At 44.9% G+C, this 22,204-nt stretch overlaps 1 protein-coding gene across 1 annotated transcript in view; it reads left to right on the plus strand.

Moving 5' to 3' along the window:
- The window catches only part of fbn1 (fibrillin 1), a 124,989-nt gene that overhangs the window by 68,157 nt on the left and 34,628 nt on the right, over positions 1 to 22,204 (plus strand). The window contains exons 33-48 of the mRNA XM_063004693.1: positions 4,131 to 4,253; positions 4,403 to 4,525; positions 4,715 to 4,840; positions 7,912 to 8,034; positions 8,161 to 8,283; positions 9,885 to 10,052; positions 11,647 to 11,715; positions 12,176 to 12,301; positions 14,044 to 14,166; positions 15,428 to 15,586; positions 16,048 to 16,119; positions 17,377 to 17,502; positions 19,135 to 19,257; positions 20,353 to 20,478; positions 20,587 to 20,703; positions 22,111 to 22,204. The exon at positions 22,111 to 22,204 is cut by the window's right edge and continues 32 nt beyond it. Of these exons, the coding sequence (XP_062860763.1) occupies positions 4,131 to 4,253; positions 4,403 to 4,525; positions 4,715 to 4,840; positions 7,912 to 8,034; positions 8,161 to 8,283; positions 9,885 to 10,052; positions 11,647 to 11,715; positions 12,176 to 12,301; positions 14,044 to 14,166; positions 15,428 to 15,586; positions 16,048 to 16,119; positions 17,377 to 17,502; positions 19,135 to 19,257; positions 20,353 to 20,478; positions 20,587 to 20,703; positions 22,111 to 22,204 (1,921 nt within the window). The remainder of the gene's footprint in view (positions 1 to 4,130; positions 4,254 to 4,402; positions 4,526 to 4,714; positions 4,841 to 7,911; positions 8,035 to 8,160; positions 8,284 to 9,884; positions 10,053 to 11,646; positions 11,716 to 12,175; positions 12,302 to 14,043; positions 14,167 to 15,427; positions 15,587 to 16,047; positions 16,120 to 17,376; positions 17,503 to 19,134; positions 19,258 to 20,352; positions 20,479 to 20,586; positions 20,704 to 22,110) is intronic.

Below are 22,204 nucleotides of genomic sequence, written 5' to 3' on the forward strand. Positions count from 1 at the left end.
TACGATTGATGCTACGATTGATGCTACGATGAAACCCTTGGTCTGGTCAGTAGCCACGTATGGATGTGAAGCCTGGACGCTGAAGAAAGGGACAGAAAGACGCTTTCAGACTGGTGCACATCTCCTGGAGGAAGATGATCACCACTGAGCGATGTGCACGAGACGTCCAGAGCAGGGAAGAAGCTCCTGAGATACATGAAGCTCTGCAGGTTACGTTACTTTGGGCGTCATTGAAGGCCAAGTAGAAGCTGGATTGAGACAGCTGGGTTACACGAGACCGAGGGCGTTGGAGAAAGCTGACCCGTCTGTGCAGCCAACCATCACAAAGGGCCTCGATAAATAAACAAACACTTTCCTATCAAGCTGCCGGGGGGATTGTTTATGGGTGTTTAGTGGTGAGCTTAAGGGCAGATGGTTTTGGGTGCGTCACTGATCCTACACACACTCATCCATCAGTACAAGGACATCTCAAGTGTGTGTGTGTGTGTGTGTGTGTGTGTGTGTGTGTGTGTTGTAGGGAGGTCCAGTATAGGGAGAATGATGTAATGGTAAATACTGGTGATGGTCATTGGGTGTAACAGCGCACACACACACACACACACACACACACACGTTCTGCTTGAGAATATGGGATCAACCTCACCAAAAGTATTGGGACGCCCAATAGTGTTTGGGACACATCAATCTCTGACCGGTTGAGGTGCCTGGACGGGGGGCAGCTCTCTGTGTGACCCTGTTCCTGGTAGGTGAAAAGAAGCGATCCACCTGATTCGGAGGGGGAAGCAACGAGAGAGAAATAAGGTCCTATTGGCTATGACTAGACTGGTTGAAAAGGGGGATAAATAAATATAATAAGAAGGTGATTTCCAGGGCTTTGGGACTCCAGCGAACTACAGTGAGAGTCAGTCTTCCCACAAATTAACCAAAGTTCCTCCACTAGCTCCTCCAATAGCCAGAAAAGAACCCAGATGTGGGCAGTGGTAGCTCAGAGGTTAAGGTACTGGACTAGTAATCAGAAGGTTGTCAGTTTAAGCCCCACCACTGCCAGGTTACAACCGTTGGGCCCTTAAGCAAGACCCTTAACCCTCAATTGCATCTGCTAATGCTCCATGTGTAGATGAACATCTAGGGAAGTCATCTAGCACCTTGCTCCCCTCATCAAGAGCTAAAACATGGTGATGAAGCTACTCCAGCATGGTACCACCAAAGATCTGAAGAGCAGGCTCTCCTCTGAAGGAACCTGAGGAACTTACCAAGGGTTCTGGAGCAGCCTGGTCCACGTAGTTCCTGGCCCAAACCTCTTCAAACTCGGAACATCTAAATGAAACAGTCCTGCTAAGAAGAGCTGGTCAAACCAGATAGAACTGTTTCCAGTCGCTCTTCTGAGAAGCTTCTCACGAGACTCAGTATTTGTATACACCGACTAGGCATAACATTATGACCACCTCCATGTTTCTACACCCACTGTCCATTTTATCAGCTCCACTTTCCATATAGAAGCACTTTGTAGCTCTACAATTACTGACTGTAGTCCATCTGTTTCTCTACATGCTTTGTTACCCCCTTTCATGATGTTCTTCAATGGTCAGGACCCCCACAGGACCACCACAGAGCAGGTATTATTTAGGTGGTGGATCATTCAGCACTGCAGTGACACTGACATGGTGGTGGTGTGTTAGTGTGTGTTGTGCTGGTATGAGTGGATCAGACACAGCAGCGCTGCTGGAGTTTTTAAACACCTCACTGTCACTGCTGGACTCAGAATCGTCCACAAACCAAAAACATCCAGCCAACAGCCCCCCGTGGGCAGCGTCCTGTGACCACTGATGAAGGTCTAGAAGATGAGCGACTCAAACAGCAGCAATAGATGAGCGATCGTCTCTGACTTTACATCTACAAGGTGGACCGACTAGGTAGGAGCGTCTAATAGAGTGGACAGTGAGTGGACACAGTATTTAAAAACTCCAGCAGCGCTGCTGTGTCTGATCCACTCATACTAGCACAACACACACTAACACACCACCACCATGTCAGTGTCACTGCAGTGCTGAGAATCATCCACCACCTAAATAATACCTGCTCTGTGGTGGTCCTGTGGGGGTCCTGACCATTGAAGAACAGGGTGAAAGGGGGTAACAAAGCATGTAGAGAAACAGATGGACTACAGTCAGTAATTGTAGAACTACAAAGTGCTTCTATATGGTAAGTGGAGCTGATCAAATGGACAGTGAGTGTAGAAACAAGGAGGTGGTTGAGCTATAACTCGTGACTCTGTATGAATCCACCACCAGCTGGGGAACAGAAGAGGATGCTGGCGTTGGTCTCCGGCTCTCCTGGGCCAGCGCATGGGTGGTGCAAGCAGCAGAGTGATCGTAAAAGGGATTCGGAAATGACTAAATGGGTTAGTCAGAACGTTAGCATGCGCTCCCGCTGTCCTGGCTCCAGTCTGATGGAACGTCAGTGCGATGGCGTGACTGCAGAACCCAGAGCAGAACCCAGAGCTTCAGTCTCTCAGTGATCTCATCAGTAAAGCATCACCAGAGTAATAACAGTGATTACAGGAGCATCTGAGCGCGCGTCGTTAGGGTTAACGAGCTGCTCGTTAGCACGACATGTGGATGTGATTAAAGCAGCAGATCTCACACGATCACAACACGCGCAAAACTCATGAGCTAATGAACAACCAATCCACCTTCTGCAATTAACAGTAACCAATACACTCAGTATACGGCCCCTTCTAATTATTACATTCATGAGTTTCAGCCACAGCAGTCGAAATCCTATGCCCTTGAATTGTCTAACAGTTTAGGGAAGGACCTTTGCTGTTCCTCTATAAAGACGTGAAGAAAAGTCCTGACCTCAGTCCCACTCAACAGCTCTGGGATGAACCGGAACATCAACTGAGAAACATCAGCGCCCAGCCATAGAAAATGATAACATTTTGACTCAATGGGCACAAATTCCCATGAACACACACGCTCCAAAGTCCTGTGAGAAGCTTCTCAGAAGAGCGGCTGTTGTTCTATTTTAATACGGTTTGTATTTGGAACTGGACGTCCGACAAGCTCACGGTCAGGCGTCCGAATACTTTCGACCACTATTATGTTCTACGAGATCCACGTTTAGAGCATTGTTAGCATTAGCAGCGATTCCTGTGTTGTAACTGTCAGTAAAATTAATGTTTTGTAAATTAATATTTTTTTTATTTATTAGATTTTATTTATTTATTTTTATTGGGTTGTTTATATTTTTAATTATTTATTCATTTTTTTATTTATTTGTTTTTATTTATTTGTTTTTATTTATTTATTTTTATTTATTAGTTTTTTAATTAATTAATTAATTTTTATTTATTTGCTTGCATTTTTTGTTTTCATTTTTAATTATTTGTTTGTATTTAATTATTTGTATTTATTTGTTTTTATTTATTTGTTTTTATGTAGTTATTTATTTGTTTAAATTTTTATTTTTTGTCTTTATTTATTTTTATTTTGTTTATTTGCTTTTATTTATTTATTTTTATTTATTGCTTTCTTTTTATGTATTTGTTTTTATTTATTTATTTGTCTATTTATTTATCTTTTATTTGTCTTTATTTGTTTGTTTTTATTTATTCATTTTAATTTGTCTTTATTTGTTTGTTTTTATTAATTTATTTTTATTAATAATTTTTTTTAATTATTTGTCTTTGTTTGTTTATATTTATTTATTTATTTTTATTTTTTTGTTTTTATTTATTTATTTATTTAGTATTTATTTATTTTGTTTCATGGTTGGGCTCTGAGTCTCCGCACCAGACGTCAGGGTTCTGTATATGATAAGAGAGTAGAACTGTACCAGGGGGCGCTTGGTGGCGTTTGTTGTGTCTCCTGTACGACGTTGGCGCTTAGATCCCGTTTGAGCGACCAGCTGTCGGCTGGTACGTAGAGTAGCGCTGTGCCCGGCTGTACGTGTTTATCTGCTGCCCGTGCCAACACCCTCACCAGACAGTAGGGGTCGCTGTTACAGTGTGTCACTACCGAACCCTGTCGGACCCGCCCTCACCTGCAGGTGGCATCGCTGAGACCCGAAACCCCGGAGCTACAAATGCTAAACATGCTAATCATGAAGGTAATTCTGTGTGTTTACAGACATTAACGAGTGTGAGATCGGAGCTCATAACTGCAACAGACATGCAACCTGCACCAACATGGCCGGCAGCTTCAAATGCAGCTGTGCACCGGGGTGGATCGGAGACGGGATCGTGTGCACAGGTAACACACACACACACACACACATACATACACACACACACACACACACACACACACACACACACTTCTTCTAGTCTTCTACTGACAATGGTATGGTTACTGTGTTTGAGCCTGATCCTGATGTGTGTGTGTGTGTGTGTGTGTTGCAGATCTGGACGAGTGCACTAACGGCTCACACCAGTGCAGCTCTAATGCAGTGTGTAAGAACACCATGGGCTCGTACCGCTGCATCTGTAAGGAAGGATTTACTGGGGACGGTTTCTTCTGTACAGGTACCCACATTAACACTCGTAGAATTTATGTACGACTGTTACCTGTGCAGCGGCGGACTGTGTTAAGTCACGACGGTATTCCGGAGTACTCCTGATTCCCATGTGGCTGCATTTATAATGGTTTCTCATGCATGATCAACAGTGCTTACACAAACAATGTGTGTGTGTGTGTGTGTGTGTGTGTTACAGACGAGGACGAGTGTGCGGAGAACGTGAACCTGTGTGAGAACGGTCACTGTCTGAACGTTGTTGGAGGTTACAGGTGTGAGTGTGATATGGGCTTCATGAAAACACAAGACGGACAAGCATGTAAAGGTACAGACCAACCCTGTCTGTCTGCCTGTCTGTCTGTTTGTTTATTTTTCTATCTGTCTATATTTCTGTCTGTCTATTTATATTTCTGTCTGTATGTCTCTATTTCTGTCTGTCTATATTTCTGTCTCTCTGTCTATACTTCTGTCCGTCTGTATTTCTGTCTGTCTATATTTTTGTCTGTCTGTATTTCTGTCTGTCTATGTTTTTGTCTTTCTATATTTCTGTCCGACTATTTCTGTCTATATTTCTGTCTGTCTGTATTTCTGCCTGTCTGTATTTCTGCCTGGCTGTCTATCTATCTTTAGCTGTCTCTCTGTATTTCTGTCTGTCTATCTGTATCTGTCTGTATTTTTTTCTGTTTATCTCTCTCTGTCTGTGTCTTTGTTTTTCTGTCTGTCTCTCTGTCTCTGTCTGTCTCTTTCTGTATTTCTGTCTTTTTGTTTGTCTGCCTGTCTGTCTATATTTCTGTCTATTTTTGTCTGTCTGTATTTTTTATCTGTCTGTATTTCTGTCTTTCTGTATTTCCGTCTGTCTGAATTTCTGTCTGTCTTTCTGTCTATATTTCTGTTTATCTCTGCCTGTATTTCTGTCTGCCTGTAATTTTGTCTGTAGTTCTGTCTGTCTGTCTATATATCTGTCTATTTCTGTCTGTCTGTATTTCTGTCTGTCTGTCTATAGTTCTGTATTTATTGTGGTGAGCCACAGCCCATTATTGCTTGTATAGTCTGATCCTTTAAGGCAGTCAGTCCACCTACTGGCATGCTTTCAGAAGATGGGAAGTAAAGCAGAGTACTCAGAGGAACCCATGTGGACCAGCGGAGAACATCGGAAACATCTCACAGACCAGAGAGTAGCTGAGGATGACTGAATTCTGGTCTCCAAGTTGGCAGCCTGGTCTGATATTTGGCCCCTTTACCCGCTGTGCCATCATGTTTCCATGGTTACAGGAGTGAGTCTGTTGGTACACAGTGAGAGGGAAACACTCAGACATGCTGGTGTTGGTATTTATCACATTAGTTTTTATTAAGTGAAGAGATTTGTGGGTTTTATACTCATGGTTCAGATCGTTTGGGTTCGGATGGTGTTGAAGGCTGGCGCTCGACCACGTCGTGTTTCATTACTGAGTTTTTGTTTTATTTAAATGATTGATTGTGTTTGAGGGTCACGTCGTGTTTAGATTTCTGCTACGTGACTTCATTTCTCCGTCAGGGTCTCCCGCCTTTCTCCACCGGGTTCTGACTGTCTGTCTGTCTGTCTGTCTGTCTTTATTTATTTCTGCATTTCCCTCTGTCTGTATTTCTGTCTGTCTGTGTCTCTCTCTCTGTCTGTATTTCTGTCTGTGTCTCTCTGCCTCTGTCTGTCTATATTTCTATCTGTTTGTCTGTCTGTCTATATTTCGGTCTGTCTGTATTTCTTTCTGGATGTCAATATTTTTGTCTATATTTTTATATATATTTCTGTCTGTATTTCCGTCTGTCTGTGTATTTCTTTCTGTATTTCTGTCTGTTTGTCTGTATTTCTGTCTGTCTGACTGTATGTATATATTTTTGTCTGTATTTCTCTCTTTCTATATTTGTCTGTCTGTATGTCTGCATTTATGTCTGTCTATTATTCTGTCTGTTTTCCTGTTTGTCTGTCTGTATATATTTCTGCATTTCTTGTCTCTCGTCTGTATTTCTGTCTGTCTGTGTCCGTTTTTCTGTCTGTCTGTATTTCTGTCTGCCTGTCTGTCTGTCTGCTTATATATCTGTCTATATTTTAAATGATTGTGTTTGAGGGTCACGTTGTGTTTAGATTTCTGCTACGTGACTCCGTTTCTTAATCAGGGTCTCCCGCCTTTCTCCACCGGGTTCTGACCTACATGTACGTGTTTAGATCTGCGCTGCAACAAGTTTAGGGCAAAATGGCTAAAAAATCAGCAACAGAATCACTTGATAATGAGTTTAATTGTTGATAAGTTGACGTATTTTACAAGATGAGTGTTGGATGGATGTTTTGGCATGCTGCTAGGCGTGTGCTGCTACAAATATTCTATTAAACGGCTATAAACTAATAAATATTTATGATCTGCCAAAACACGACACAATCCAAACACTCGGTCAGAGTAAAACCCCTGAAACCAGCACTGCTGCTGCTGCTGCTTCTGGAACGTACTGGCCTTCATAGGGAACACAACAAAGTGCTGCTGGTGGGTGGACAGTTAGAAACAGAAAGCTTCCAGATGCTGCTGGCTTTATACTTTCGGTTCCCAACAACACTGCTGCACCTGTTATACTCCTACCACACACACCACCATGTCAGTACCACAGTTAGTTTCAGTGCAGTGCTGAGAACGATCCATTAACCAAATGTCATCTGGTCAGTCAGGGCCAACAGATGAGCTACAGTCAGTAATTGTATACACTCGCCTTGCTACTGAAGTGCGAGGTGAAGCCCCACATCTGCAAGAATTGAAAACCAACCCAAGAGCAAGCCACAAACTTTTCAGGACACTCAAATAAACTGTATATGGTGGCCAAAATAACGGAAACCAAGTAAGCCGCCAACGGAGAGAGTGGACAGTACAGGAACAGAGCAGAACTGAGACCTTGCACTGCACAAGGGTTCCACTCTGGAAACAGGGGTGTCATGCCATCTCTGGGGTAATCCGGTATCCAAGGGTGGTTCTGATGTGAGGCCCAAAAACAACCCAACACAGAGTGAGTTCTGAGGAATCGCACACCAGCAGACAACCGGACCGGTATCAAGGCTTTAAAGAAATTGCAGGTTTGCCAACAAAGGAGCTAGCAAGTCTGTGCAAGATGAACCGTGATGAATAGAAACACCTCCACCTGGAGCGAATGAACAGGTGTCAATCATCTGCACCTCCGTGCCCCCTCTGCTGGCCATAAATGAAAAGGCAGAAGGACGTGATTCGATAAACGAGCCGCACCGCTGATTGGTGGTCTCGTTAGACACACAAGAGTTCTGGATATTTGTTCCTAATAAAGTGCTCTCTCTCTCTCTGTGTGTGTGTGTGTGTGTGTGTGTGTGTGTGTGTGTGTGTGTGTGTGTGTGTGTGTGTGTTTCAGACGTTGATGAATGTTTGTTTGCTGATGTCTGTGTGAACGGGCGGTGCCGGAACCTCCCCGGTCTGTTAAGGTGTGATTGCAATGTCGGCTACGAACTGGACCGCAGTGGATTAAACTGTACAGGTAATTACAGACTATTTACTACCAGTACATTGGTGTTACCTGTCAAAGAAAAGGTAGGGAGGGTAGGTAACACCTATATCACCCATGTAAAAAATGTCTGTCTCTCTCTCTGTCTCTCTCTCTCAGATGTGAACGAGTGTGCCGACCCCACCGCCTGTATCAGCGGGTTCTGTGTGAACACTGCAGGTAGCTACATCTGTAACTGCCCCCCGGACTTCCAGCTCAACCCCACAGGAGTCGGCTGTGTAGGTGAGACTCCAAAACCACTTTATTATTTACTACCGCTAAAACGCTAAGAATCCTTATGCTAACAGTGTTAGATTAACCCCAAGTATTTAAACAAGTATTTAAGTCCATTTTAACCTTTCCCCCGTGCTTCCATTGACGGGGAAAACATCATATTCATCATATTCCATGAGACTCGTCCTAACCATGCCTGACCTCGTCCCTCAGCCTGTCCATGACCATCACAAACAAGCAAGGACTCCGAGCTGACCCTTGTTGCAGCCCATCTCTGGCCTTCTATACTTCTCCATCAATCAAACATCACGTCTGTGGTGCACTTTGCTAACATAAAAACAACATTACTGCTCAGAGATCCTCACCTTACTTCTCAACCTAGCTTCCATCACTCTTTCCTAGACCTTCGTGCTGAGGCTGTTCGACTTTATGCCTCAGTAGTGGCTGCAGCTCTGCATCACCCTTGGAACCATTACGCTTCTTCTGCTTTCCTCAGACATCCTCTCGTATTCCAAAAAGTTGTTAAACAATCTCACTGCCGTCTCTCTTAAACATCCCCACGCCTCTGTTTATATGTCATCTGGGCCAACTGCCCTTCTACTCTCCATCCTTTTTCACCAAAAGAACCCTGGTTCTTGTTCTTGAACCGGTTCTGTTTGGGTGTTTTGTAGAGAACCGACCTGCGTTTCCACCATTTTTTGGGAACCAAGCCTGCGCCATCAACGGTGGGAGCTACATAAAGAAAGTAAAGAGTAACATGATGGTGGAGCGTGTAGATTATCTGTGGGGATTTGTGCTGCTGTTACAGATGTTGGTTTTTATGTAAAAATCATCGATCAGCTGACGGCGATAAGAAGCTTCGCTCTCACCGTGACCCTCGGCGCAGCGATTTTACAGACTCTCATGTGAAAGCGTCCAAACCTCGACACTGTGACACGCCCACCCATGACGTCACGGATCGTGCTGAAAAGCCCAGTATACTGTGGTGCCAGAAACATGCAGAACCGGTTCAAAATCAAGCTCACAGAACCGGAACCATCGGTGCATCGGTGGAAAAGGGGGTTTATCTCTAGTTCATCCAACCTTCTGTCTATCTCATTTTCTTCAGTCATCAGCTTTTTACCTTTTCCTCTGCTCATTTATCAGCACATTCTCATCTGCATGCTTTTTCGTTCTCACCTGCTGTATATCCCTGCCATCGGTACAGGTCATGTTCACCTCCCTTAGTGTCCAACTTCTCCTACAGCTTGCCATACGTCTTTCCTTTGCCTTACACAGCATCTCCTTGTCCTGTCTTTGGAGATCCCAATTCTTTTTCACCAATAGCTTCTTTCTTAAACCCTCATGACCCCACTAAGTCTCTTTTTCTTCATGCCAAGTGTCTGATTCCTTCACCACTTTTGCAGGCGTTGCCCGGTTGTCTAGCTCATTCTCTCCATCACCCAGCACCTGTCTTACCTCTCCTATAGATTTAATGTTGCAGTCTTTATCCTTTAACCTCAGCCATCTGTCGTTGTTACCCCTCCCTGTTGACCAGGCCTGTTGACCAGCACTAAGAGTGCACTGATACGTGCCCCCAGTGGTTATCCACCCTTTACTCTTGGTTTCAGACACCCGCTCCGGTAACTGCTATCTGGACGTGCGTTCCCGTGGCGACTCCGCCGAAAGTTTGGACTGTTCCAATGAGATCGGAGTGGGCGTGTCCAAAGCCTCCTGCTGCTGCTCATTAGGAAAAGGCTGGGGAACTCCGTGTGAGGCCTGTCCACTACTCAACTCCTGTGAGTCACACATACACACACACAAACACACATGTACACAAGCACACATGTACACACACATGTACACACACATACACAAACTCACATGTACACACACACATGTACACACACGTGCACAAACACAAATCTACACACTCTCAAACTCATTTACTGACATGACAAATAGTACACACAAGTACACAAACACACATGTACACATTTAGGCACATACATATGTGCACATACACACATCTACACACTCTAGTACACACAAATACGGAAACACACATGTACACACACAAGCTCAAATGTACAAACTCTGGTACACACATCTACACACTAGTACACACAAATACAGTAACACACACATACACAAACTCACATGTACAAACTCTGGTACACATATACACAAACACACATGTACACACTACTACACACACAAACATACATGTACACACACAGATAAACAATGTACACACTACTACTCACAAACATGCATGTACACATTCTAATACACACACACACACACACATGTACACACACTGTACTAACTCACATGTATAAACTGTGGTACACACACATCCACAAACACACATCTACACATTCTAGTACACACACAAACACACGTACACACTACTACACACACATGTACACACTACTACTACACACACAAATAACCACACGTACACACTACTACACACAAACATACATGTACACATTCTGATACACACGTACACAAACACACATGTACACACTGCTACACACACAAACACACATGTACACACCCTAGTACACACAAATAGAGAAACACATATGTACTGACATGTAAACTAACTCACGTGTACAAATTCTGGTACACACGTCCACAAACACACATAAAAACACTATATCACACACACAAACACACAAGTACACACTCTGGTACACACATCTAAAAACACACATGTACACACTATTACACATACAAACACATATCTACACACTAGTACACACAAATACAATAACACACATGTACACACAACTACACACACAATCACACATGTACACACTAGTACACACAAATACAGTAACACACATGTACACACACATATACACATGCACCAGTACACATGTACACATTCTGATACATGCACATGTACACAAACACACATCTACACACTAGTACACACAAATACAGTAACACACATACACAAACTCACATATACACACTATTACACACGCATGAACACATATGTACACACTACTACACACAAACATACATGTACACATTCTGATACACACACATGTACACAAACACACATCTGCACACTCTAGTACATACACATACAGTAACACCCATGTACACACACACACAAACACACATGTACACACACACTACACACAAATAAACACACATCTACACGACACACATAAACACACTACTACACACTACTGCACACACATGTACACATTATAACACACAAACACACATCTACACACTCTAGTACACATAAATAGAGAAACACATATGTACACACTACTACATACACACACACACACACACACACACTGGAACTGTTTGCTGTTGACTGAGGTGTAAGTGTGTATAATGAGGTGTGTGTTTTGTTTATTGCAGCCGAGTATAAATCTCTGTGTCCCGGTGGAGAGGGGTTCAGACCAAACCCCATTACTGTTATAATGGAGGGTAAGTACACACACACACACACACACACACACAAACACACACACTTCTGCAGGAGTTCTGACACCTCTGGTGAAACGTCATGTTATGTTGAGTAATCAGATCCTGTAGAGTGAAGACATTCCTGCACTGTGACTCTTTATTTGTTAATGTATTTATATTTGGCGGAACCACCTGACCTTAACATGTAGGCGGGGTTTAGAGCTAGGGTTAGAACTCTACAACATGTCTAAATAGTTCTGCACCAGGTTCCCCGGGCTCACGTTTCCAAAATATGGTCACGTGATCTCTTCTGATGGTCCGATTCAACGACCACTGCATCACGTCCAGCGTAAACACTCCCACGTTAAACCTCTTGTCCGTCTGTGCATCTACTGTCTTTGTGCTGGGTGGAATGGGGACAGCGACTGAGATTAAAGCCCTCGTTTGTAACCCGTTTATTTCCTCTGTGGTTGTTCCTCAGACATTAACGAATGTCAGGAGTTACCGGGTCTGTGTCAGGGAGGAAACTGCATCAACACCTTCGGCAGCTTCCAGTGTGAATGTCCTCGAGGATTCGCTCTGAATGAAGATACCAGAGTGTGTGAAGGTAAAACACACACACACACAATTTGGTCATTTCCAAGTCCCTTTGCTACATGTAGGAGCCTCTTAACACCCAGGAAGGACGCCAGGTAGCACACAATAGTTCTCTAACTTCTTCTGACCAGTGTAGCCTCGAGATGTGTGAAGGATCACGCTACGTTCTCCGTTCTTCTCCTCCTTCAAATTCAACTTGGGTCGGTAATATGTGTAAGTATGTGGCCACCACTACACTCTCTGTTCCCGTCCTCCTCTCGAACCCTTGCCCTGACCAGACAGCACTCCAGCAGTGGCAGGAAGGTGATTCTTCTTCTGGTCTTTGCTTCTTCTGACATTGTCAGTCGTGTCTGTAGAGCTCTTGGCCAGTCTGGTAGCACCACTGGCACTCAAACCCAAGGTTTCAAGGTGGTGCGCCAACTGAGCTCCCAGCATTTTACCCCAATCTAGTCGTATCAAATTACCCAGATTAAAAATCTCTTCCACTGCTGCAGACCCCGACCGTGTCCAAGGAGGACCACTTCTTTTCCCCTGCACGAGGCGAGTACACACAGTCTCTGTGCAGCACCTCGGCCAGCCAGCAGCGATCAGGAATCGTTTCCACCCTCCCACCCTCAGACACTGAGCTGGAGGTTTTGAGCTTGTTAAAAGGCATTTTGTTTTGCATTGTTTTGTTAGAGAGCTGATCGAGCCTGCAGGCAGCCTTCACTAGCACGTCAGGGTGATTCAGAGTGTGTTCAGGTTCACCAAGAAATGTAATTCTGTGTAATTAATAGTAGTATTTAATAATAAATATCTACTGCTAGCAGCTGGTGCTCTTGCTCTTTCCATTGGTCAAACGTCAGAGACCAGGAGTCCCCGAGAGTCACCGGGAGTTCAGGGGCCACGTCTATCAAATGCGCTAACCCACGCCCACAAGGACCAAGGTTCAAGTGGACCTGGTCAGGCGCTCTACAGACACTGAGGACAGTGAGGGCCAATGCAGCGCCGGCACTTACTGCCTTGTTTTTGTGTTGGTGCTGCATCTGTGCCGAAGGACACGAACGCGCTGGGGAATTAGAACAAGGAAAACAAATAAAAATATTTATCTTGTTGATCTTTTAACCACATAAAGTCGTTTGTTCTTGGATTGACGACGTTTAATGAACAAATGCTGCAGCAAACAGGAGCATCAATCTCCACCAGTGACAGAAACGCCTGTGAGATCCTGGTGGGACCAATGAAAAAGGAAAAATAATAACGTGTGTGTTTTTACCCCACTAAAAACTCTATTTACTGTTACAAAGTGCCACTTCCTGTTTGTGCTGATGTTATGAGGTGCTGTATGGTGTCACACCATGAAGACGCCGCCGTTAAACCTTTACTGCTGTTGTAATTAAGCGGTTTGGAACATCAGTATTTACACACTTACACACTTACGCAAAGAAACCAATTCACCGCTTATGAATGCTGGGTTTCTTCCAAAATAATTAGGACAGCGGGGAAAACACACTCATTTGTGAGTTCGGATCCACCGTGTGGCCAAAAGCATGTGGACACACAAACAATGTGGTGTTTTAGTGCTGGCTGCCACTTTACAGACGTCACAGCCTATTATCTTCTGGAACAGCCTTCCACGACATTTAGACACGGTGAGAACATGCAAACTCCACCTGGGAATCGAACCCAGGACTTTCTTGCTACCCACTGAGCCACGGCACCATCGTACTGTAAAGCAGCAGAACTAAATTTGCACTCTGTGTGTGTGTTTAGATGTGGACGAGTGTGAGAGACCTGGGATCTGTGGTCCTGGTCAGTGCTACAACACCATCGGAAACTACACCTGCATCTGTCCTCCAGATTACATGCAGGTCAATGGAGGAAACAACTGCATGGGTAAATACCACACACACACACACACACACACACACACACAATGTATGTATGTTAAACAGGTGGCACAGCGGTAAAACACACTAGCACGCCAGAGCTGATATCTCAAACTCGGTTCGATTCTCAGCTTTGCTACCGGCAGGCTGGGCGCCCACAGGAACAATGATTGTCTTGTTGTACAGGGATCTCATAACTGATACAATTACGACCTCTGCTGGAGAGGAACATCAGTAGCGAGGAAGCGTAATACAGTCGGGTAATTGGCTATGACTAGATTGGGATCATTCTCAGCACTGCAGTGACACTGACATGGTGGTGGTGTGTTAGTGTGTGTTGTGCTGGTATGAGTGGATCAGACACAGCAGCGCTGCTGGAGTTTTTAAACACCGTGTCCACTCACTGTCCACTCTATTAGACGCTCCTACCTAGTCGGTCCACCTTGTAGATGTAAAGTCAGAGACGATCGCTCATCTATTGCTGCTGTTTGAGTCGCTCATCTTCTAGACCTTCATCAGTGGTCACAGGACGCTGCCCACGGGGCGCTGTTGGCTGGATGTTTTTGGTTGGCGGACGATTCTCAGTCCAGCAGTGACAGTGAGGTGTTTAAAAACTCCAGCAGCGCTGCTGTGTCTGATCCACTCATACCAGCACAACACACACTAACACACCACCACCATGTCAGTGTCACTGCAGTTCTGAGAATCATCCACCACCTAAATAATACCTGCTCTGTGGGGGTCCTGTGGTGGTCCTGACCATTGAAGAACAGCATGAAAGGGGGTAACAAAGTATGTAGAGAAACAGATGGACTACAGTCAGTAATTGTAGAACTACAAAGTGCTTCTATATGGTAAGTGGAGCTGATAAAATGGACAGTGAGTGTAGAAACAAGGAGGTGGTTTTAATGTTATGGCTGATCAGTGTATATACAAAGGTGTGTGTGTCCCCATAACGAGTCCGGTTCCTCACCTCTGGTCACTGTCGCCGTGCAGAAGTTGATCGACAATTTAGTTTTATTTTAGATGGGTGTTTTGATCCTTGTGAGTGTTTTGGGGGAGATGGGAAGGAGGCGTGTTGCCCGGAAAGAATCTGGAAGTTTTTTTCCAGACGGTGACCGGAGGTGGGATTGAACCCAAAACGCTGAAGCTCCGTACCCAGCTGTACCATCGATCCTCTCTACTTTCAAATGAATAAGAAAGGGTTTAGATGTAGACATGTTTAGTTTGGTGTCAGTCACAGTGTGTGTGTGTGTGTGTGCGTGCAGATATGAGGCGGAGTCTGTGTTACAGAAACTATTACCCCGAGAACGCCACGTGCGACGGCGAGCTCACGTTCAACATGACGAAGAAAATGTGCTGCTGCTCCTACAACATCGGCCGAGCCTGGAACAAACCGTGTGAACTGTGTCCTACACCCAGCACCAGTGAGTCTCACACACACACACTGCATCTTCATATACCTCATACCCTCCACGTGTCCAATCTGGGTCCTCTTCTCATCACCTTCGTATCAGTGTTGCGTTCCCACAAAGTGCCACGTGACTCGCAGTAGTAGCGGGAAGACACGCCGCCCAAGCTTCCCTCCTTCAAACACATCTGATTGTGTCTGTCTGGACACCCGGCCAGGTCGGCAGCTCTGCTGAGAGTTCCTACTGGCGAGTTCCGACACTCAGCAGTGGTGTGTTTGCACCCGGAAGTTCAAACCTTTGTTCCTTTGTACATAAAAACTCTATGTTTAGGAAGGAGATGCTTGTTGTGAAGATCCTCAGGTAGTCATGGAGTGTCCAGGAAGGGAGCTGGATAGTAAACACACACACACACCCACTCTGAACGTTAGCGTGATGGGATGTGTGTATAATCCTGAGAATGTGGGTCTCTGTTTCAGACGAGTTTGCAGTGCTGTGTGGAAGTGAAAGACCCGGGTTTGTCATCGATATCTACACTGGACAAGTGATCGGTAAAACACACACACACACACACACACACACCTCATTTATTAGCACAGCACTAGCAACTTAGACTGATTTGATGTTGTAGAACGTTCTGAGATGTTCTTTTTGTGGCACGGCCTCCTGATTCCTCTCTACTGATTACGACTGACGAGATCAGGCGACTCTTCTTTAGCTACTGTAATAGGGCTAATCAGTTAGCATCACAACCACGCAACGAGTGATGGAAGCCTCGGTCTGGTCAGTGAAGAAATCAGTGAAGAAACCAGCCTGGATGATGAAGAAAGAGGAAGAAAGACGCGGGTGGGGGTTTTAAGAACAAGAGCATCATCAGGAAACTGCTGAAAATCTCATGGATGAAGATGATCACCACTGAGCGAGTGCACGAGACGGCCAGAACAGAAGATGCTACTGAAGCACATAAAGTCATGCAGGTTATGTTCCATTGGGCATGTGAAGCCTGGACGCTGAAGATAAAGGAAGACACTTTTAGACTCCTGAAAATCTCCTGGAGGAAGATGATCACCACTGGAAGAGTGCACGAGACGTCCAGAACAGAAGAAGCTACTGAAGCACATAAAGTCCCGCGGTTATGTTCCTTTGGGCGTGTGAAGCCTGGATGCGGAAGATAGAATGCTGAAAATCTCCTGGAGGAAGATGATCACCACTGGACGAGTGCACGAGACGTCCAGAACAGGAAAGAAGGAACTAAAGAACATAAAGTCCAGCACGTTCTTCTACTTCCAGGGTGTGATGAGACACCCACATAACGCTGATGGACACAACGAAGATCTCAGAAGATGATGAAGACCAAGAAGAAGCTGAATGTGGTGAAGTCTGGAGGCTAAAGAAACAGGAAAATCTCACAGAGGAAGATGATCACCACTGAGCGAGTGCACGAGACGGCCAGAACAGAAGCTACTGAAGCACATTGAGTTGGGCATGATGAGGCACCCACATGACGGCATTGAAAGACTTGTGGAAGGACTCATCATGACATGAGTTGCTTTATCAGGGCTGACACGAGATAGCGAGGCTGGATGTAAAGCTTGCTTGACTGTGAAGAGTGACACCTATGTTCCGGAAGCTTCTGATTCACACCAGACCTGTTTTTTTTTGTTGTTGTTGTTGATTCTTAGATTACAGTTGAACATCTGGACAAATGTCCTGTCAGGTTGTGGGCTCTGTTTATATAGGCACAGAGAAGTCTCAAGCAGAGGAATTACAAGGCGCCTATAAGTGTGTGTGTGTGTGTGTGTGTGCAGATATCGACGAGTGCCGGGAGATCCCAGGAGTGTGTGAAAACGGAGTGTGTATCAACATGATCGGGAGTTTCCGCTGCGAGTGTCCGATGGGTTTCGTCTACAATGACCGACTGCTCATCTGTGAAGGTCAGTGCCAATGGTTTCAGTCCTGGTATCTAGTGGTTAAGGTACTGGACTAATAATCCAAAGGTCGCTGGTTCAATCCCCACTACCAGGTTGCTCCTGTTGGGCCCTTAAGCAAGGCCCTTAACCTTTAATTGCTTAGATAATATGCTGCCACAGTTCTGTAAGTCGCTTTGGATAAAAGCGTCCGCTAAATGCTGAAAAGGTAAATGCTGATGATTGATGCGCCGGTGCCTTCAGCATTTCAGATCATCTTATTTTAACTTGTAGCGAACAGCGCATTACTGCTAATCATGCTAATCAGGATGCATTGCTAGCTCAAGGCGTCTCTCCACAACGTACCAGAGAAACCGAGTCCGACCGTCATTCTGAAGCATCAGGTCCAAAATCCCAATCAGTCTGCTTGAAGAATGAAAGTGTTACACACAGATCCACCAGTGAGGGGTGGGTTCCCGGTGCAGGGTGTTCCTGTGTGTTCCTGACGTGTCGGTTCCTCCTAATGTTGAAAGGAGGAACCTGTTCTTGCCTGTTGCTCGACAATTCGCTCCAGGTGGACGGGTTTCTATCTATCACGGTTTCTTCCTCTCAGATTTGCCGGCTCTTCTGTCGGTAACCTGAATTTCTCCCGGAACCACAATGCCGAGCTTAATCCGATCTGGTCGTCCGCTGGTGCAGATGCTGCCTCTCTTTTATCTTCTCCTGGGAGGCCAGTCGGCCTTGTGGAACTCGATGAGCCCTGTTGAGCGATCTGCCCCACAGGTGGCAATTAAGGTCCTTTCCATTGTGGCCCCAAGTTTTTTTCAGTCCATGGCTTGTTCTGGGTTTCCTGTAGTTCCTCTTTTCTGAGAACTTGGTTGTCGCAGACACTCTGAGCAGCTTCCATATCGTGAGAACCAGTTCTCAGTTCTGCTCTGTCCCTGTTCGGTCCACTTTCTCCCGTCCGCCTCATTTATTTCAACCTTTTTCTTCTTTATTTGGGGCATTTTGGCTTCGGGTTTGTTCTACCTCGGTTAAACGTCCAGCAAATTGGGTTCGCTTTCATTTACCTGCTTCCTCAGTGGTGACATTTGTCCCCTTTCTGAAACAGCATATTGTTTATAGTGTGGCATGGTGTTCCTGTAGACACTTTAAGGTGAGTGATTGACGTTGATGGTAAAGTCTAAAATGACTGAGATTTACACTATATGGACAAAAGTATTGGGACGCCCCTTCTAATTACTGAATTCATGTGTTGCTAACATGTGATAAATCAATGATGTGCTTACAACTTGGCAGCAACAGTTAAGGGAAGGCTTGAAGAAAAGCTCAGTTTAAAAACCAAGAAACTCCAGTTGACCTCAGCCACACTCAACAGCTCTGGGATGAACCGGAACGTCAACTTTTGACTGAACTGGCACAAATTCCCATACACAGACACACTCCAAAGTCTTGTGAGAAGCTTCTCAGATGAGCGGTTGTTGTTCTTCCTGAGTTGATCACGTAGAGGTCACTCTGTCTTAATACCATCTGATTTGAAATGGGACGTCCAGCAAGCTCACAGTCAGGTGTCCAGATACTTTTGGTCATATAGCGTATATTGTACAGGCCACTGTTGTAGCTGTGTGTATGATGTACGTGTGTGTTTTTTCTTTACAGATATAGACGAGTGTCAGAACGGGCCGGTGTGTCAGCAGAACGCCGTGTGTCTGAACCTAGCCGGCGGATATCGCTGCGAGTGCGAGCGAGGGTACAGGCTCAGCCCCACCGGACAGTGTCTCGGTCAGTGTGTGGTCCAACGTCCAAAACAGGGGCAACTAATAATCTTAAAGCGTCCCATTAAAACGTAAAACGTGTGACTGAGCTTGATGTCAGGGCAGCTTTGGGCTCTGTTGACTAAACAGAAGAGAAACAGGAACTTAAATATCCAGACCAGGGCCAGTTCAGCAGTTCAGATCATTATTGTAACCAGTAGCGAACAGCTTGTTAATGCTAATCATGCTAATCAGGATGCATTGCTAGCTCAAGGCGTCTCTCCACAATGTACCAGAGAAACTGGAGCATCAGGTCCAAACTCCCAATCAGTTTGGTTGAAGAATGAAGTTTTACACACAGATCCACCAGTGAGGGGTCGGTACCCGGTCCAGGGTGTTCCTGTGTGTTCCTGGACCCGCTGAGACCCTGACCAAAACGTCATTACTGTATCTCAGCGTGGCTTTCCAGAGAGCCAGCCGACCGATAGCAGGTCTGCACATTTCAGCATCTCACCACCATCGGGTGCAAGTTCTTCAGAGAGGACGGTGAGGGACCATCAGCTCCACTTCTATTATAAATGCTCCACATGGACAAAAGTATTAGGACGCCCCCTCTAATCCATTAATCATCCAATCATAGTCCAGGAGAATGAAGACGACAGACCAATAGATGTCTCCAGATTGCCTGAATCTTTTCACAATATCAGGTCTGGTAGATGGTGAAAATGATGTCGGTTTGAACTGATCGACAATTCTCTCTCAGAGTTGTGCGCCCAGTGGTAAGGTACTAAACTAGTGGTCAAAAGGTTGCTGGTTCAAGCCCCATTCCTTCCAATATTGGACCCCTGAGCAAGACTTCTGATCCTCAGTTGCTGTGATAAGTCCATAACTGGTTGGTCGATGGTTTTTGATGCCACACTAGGTTCTGCATCGAGGCCTCCAAGACGGCTGGTGCGCTGGTAGCTTTCAAAACCTGTAACCGCTACCACCGCCAGAACCGAGCACTATAAACGTGTGGACCTTCTCAATGATTCAGCCTCAGATAAAGTACAGACGCAGAAACAAATGCTTTGCTTTGAACGTTCCGTACGCCTGTCTTTAAACTGTTGGTTTCCTCACACAGATCGTAACGAGTGTAACGAGAACCCCAGCGTGTGTAGCCCGGGTACGTGCATCGATCTGAAGGGAACGTATCGGTGCCTGTGTCCCAACGGCTACAAGTCGGCCGGGACTCCTCCCATGTGCATCGGTGAGTGTGTGTGTGTGTGTGATGATGTATCTCCAGATTATGGTGATGTGTGTGTGTGTGTGTGTGACCATGTGTGTAACTGTACGTGTGTGTGTGTGTGTGTGCTAGATGTTGATGAGTGTGAACGACAGCCATGTGGTAACGGAACCTGTAAGAACACTGTGGGTTCCTACACTTGCCTCTGCTACCCAGGATTCCAACTGTCTCACAACGACGACTGTATCGGTAACATACACACACACGCACACATTAAGTTACACACACTCATATTTACAGCCACAAATAGTCACACACATTCAGTTACACACGGTCACACACACACTGCAACATACAGTCATACTCAGTCACACACACATTCAGTTACACACACACACACACACTCATATTTACAGTTACACAGTCACAGACAGTCGCACACACAGCAACACACTCAGTCACATACAGACACACATTTAGTTACACACACACACACACACTCATTTAGTTATATACAAATAGTCAAACACACATTTATAGTTAGACACATACACACACATTTACAGTTTCATACACAGCCACACACATTTAGTTACACACTCAGATTTACAGTTACACGCAATCACAAGTACACACACTCAGTTACACACACAGTCACACACATTTAGTTACACACACATAAACACACATCTGTTTAATTATATACAAGTAGTCACACACGTTTATAGTTAGACAGTCACACACACTCAGTTACAGCCACAAATAGTCACACACACACATTCACACACAGTCTCATTTACAGTTACACACAATCACATGTAGTCACAAACACTTACAGTTACACACACATTCACACACACACAGCAACACAGTAAGTCACACAGTCACAAAGAGACACACTCATATTTAGTTATATACAGTCACACACACATTTACACTTACATACAGTCACTTACACACAGTCACACACATTTACAGTTACACACAATCACAAGTTGTCACACACACACACACACAACACCACAGTCACAGACAACAGTCACATACACACACTCATATTTAGTTATAAGTAGTCACACACACGTTTACAGTTACACACAGTCACAAAGTCACACACACGTTTACAGTTACACACAGTCACAAAGTCACACACACGTTTACAGTTAGTCACACATAGTCACACACACACACACAGCAACACAAAGTCACGCTGTCACTTACACAGTCACACACATTTATTTACACACACACACACTCATATCACACACATGTTTGTAGACACACACACACACATTTACAGTTACACAAAGTCACAAATAGTCACACACACACAGTTACACACAGCAACACAGTCACACTTTCACTTACAGTCACACACATTTACACACACACACTCATATCACACAAGTTTATAGACACAAACACACACACACATTTACAATTACACACAGTCATGAATAGTCACACACACACAGTTACACACACAGCAACACAGTCACGCTGTCACTTACACAGTCACACACATTTATCTACACACACACACTCATATCACACACATGTTTATAGACACAGTGAAACACACACAGGTTTACAGTAACACACAGTCCTGAGTGTGTATTGTGTATATCAGTGACGTGTGTATGTGTGTGTGTGTAGATGTGGACGAGTGTAGTTTACAGAGAGGACTGTGCCTGAATGGGAACTGCATCAACGTGGTGGGATCGTTTGTGTGCCTGTGTAACGACGGGTA

This window comes from Trichomycterus rosablanca, chromosome 11, assembly GCF_030014385.1.
Source record: "Trichomycterus rosablanca isolate fTriRos1 chromosome 11, fTriRos1.hap1, whole genome shotgun sequence".
In the NCBI taxonomy this organism is placed as follows: Eukaryota; Metazoa; Chordata; class Actinopteri; order Siluriformes; family Trichomycteridae; genus Trichomycterus; species Trichomycterus rosablanca.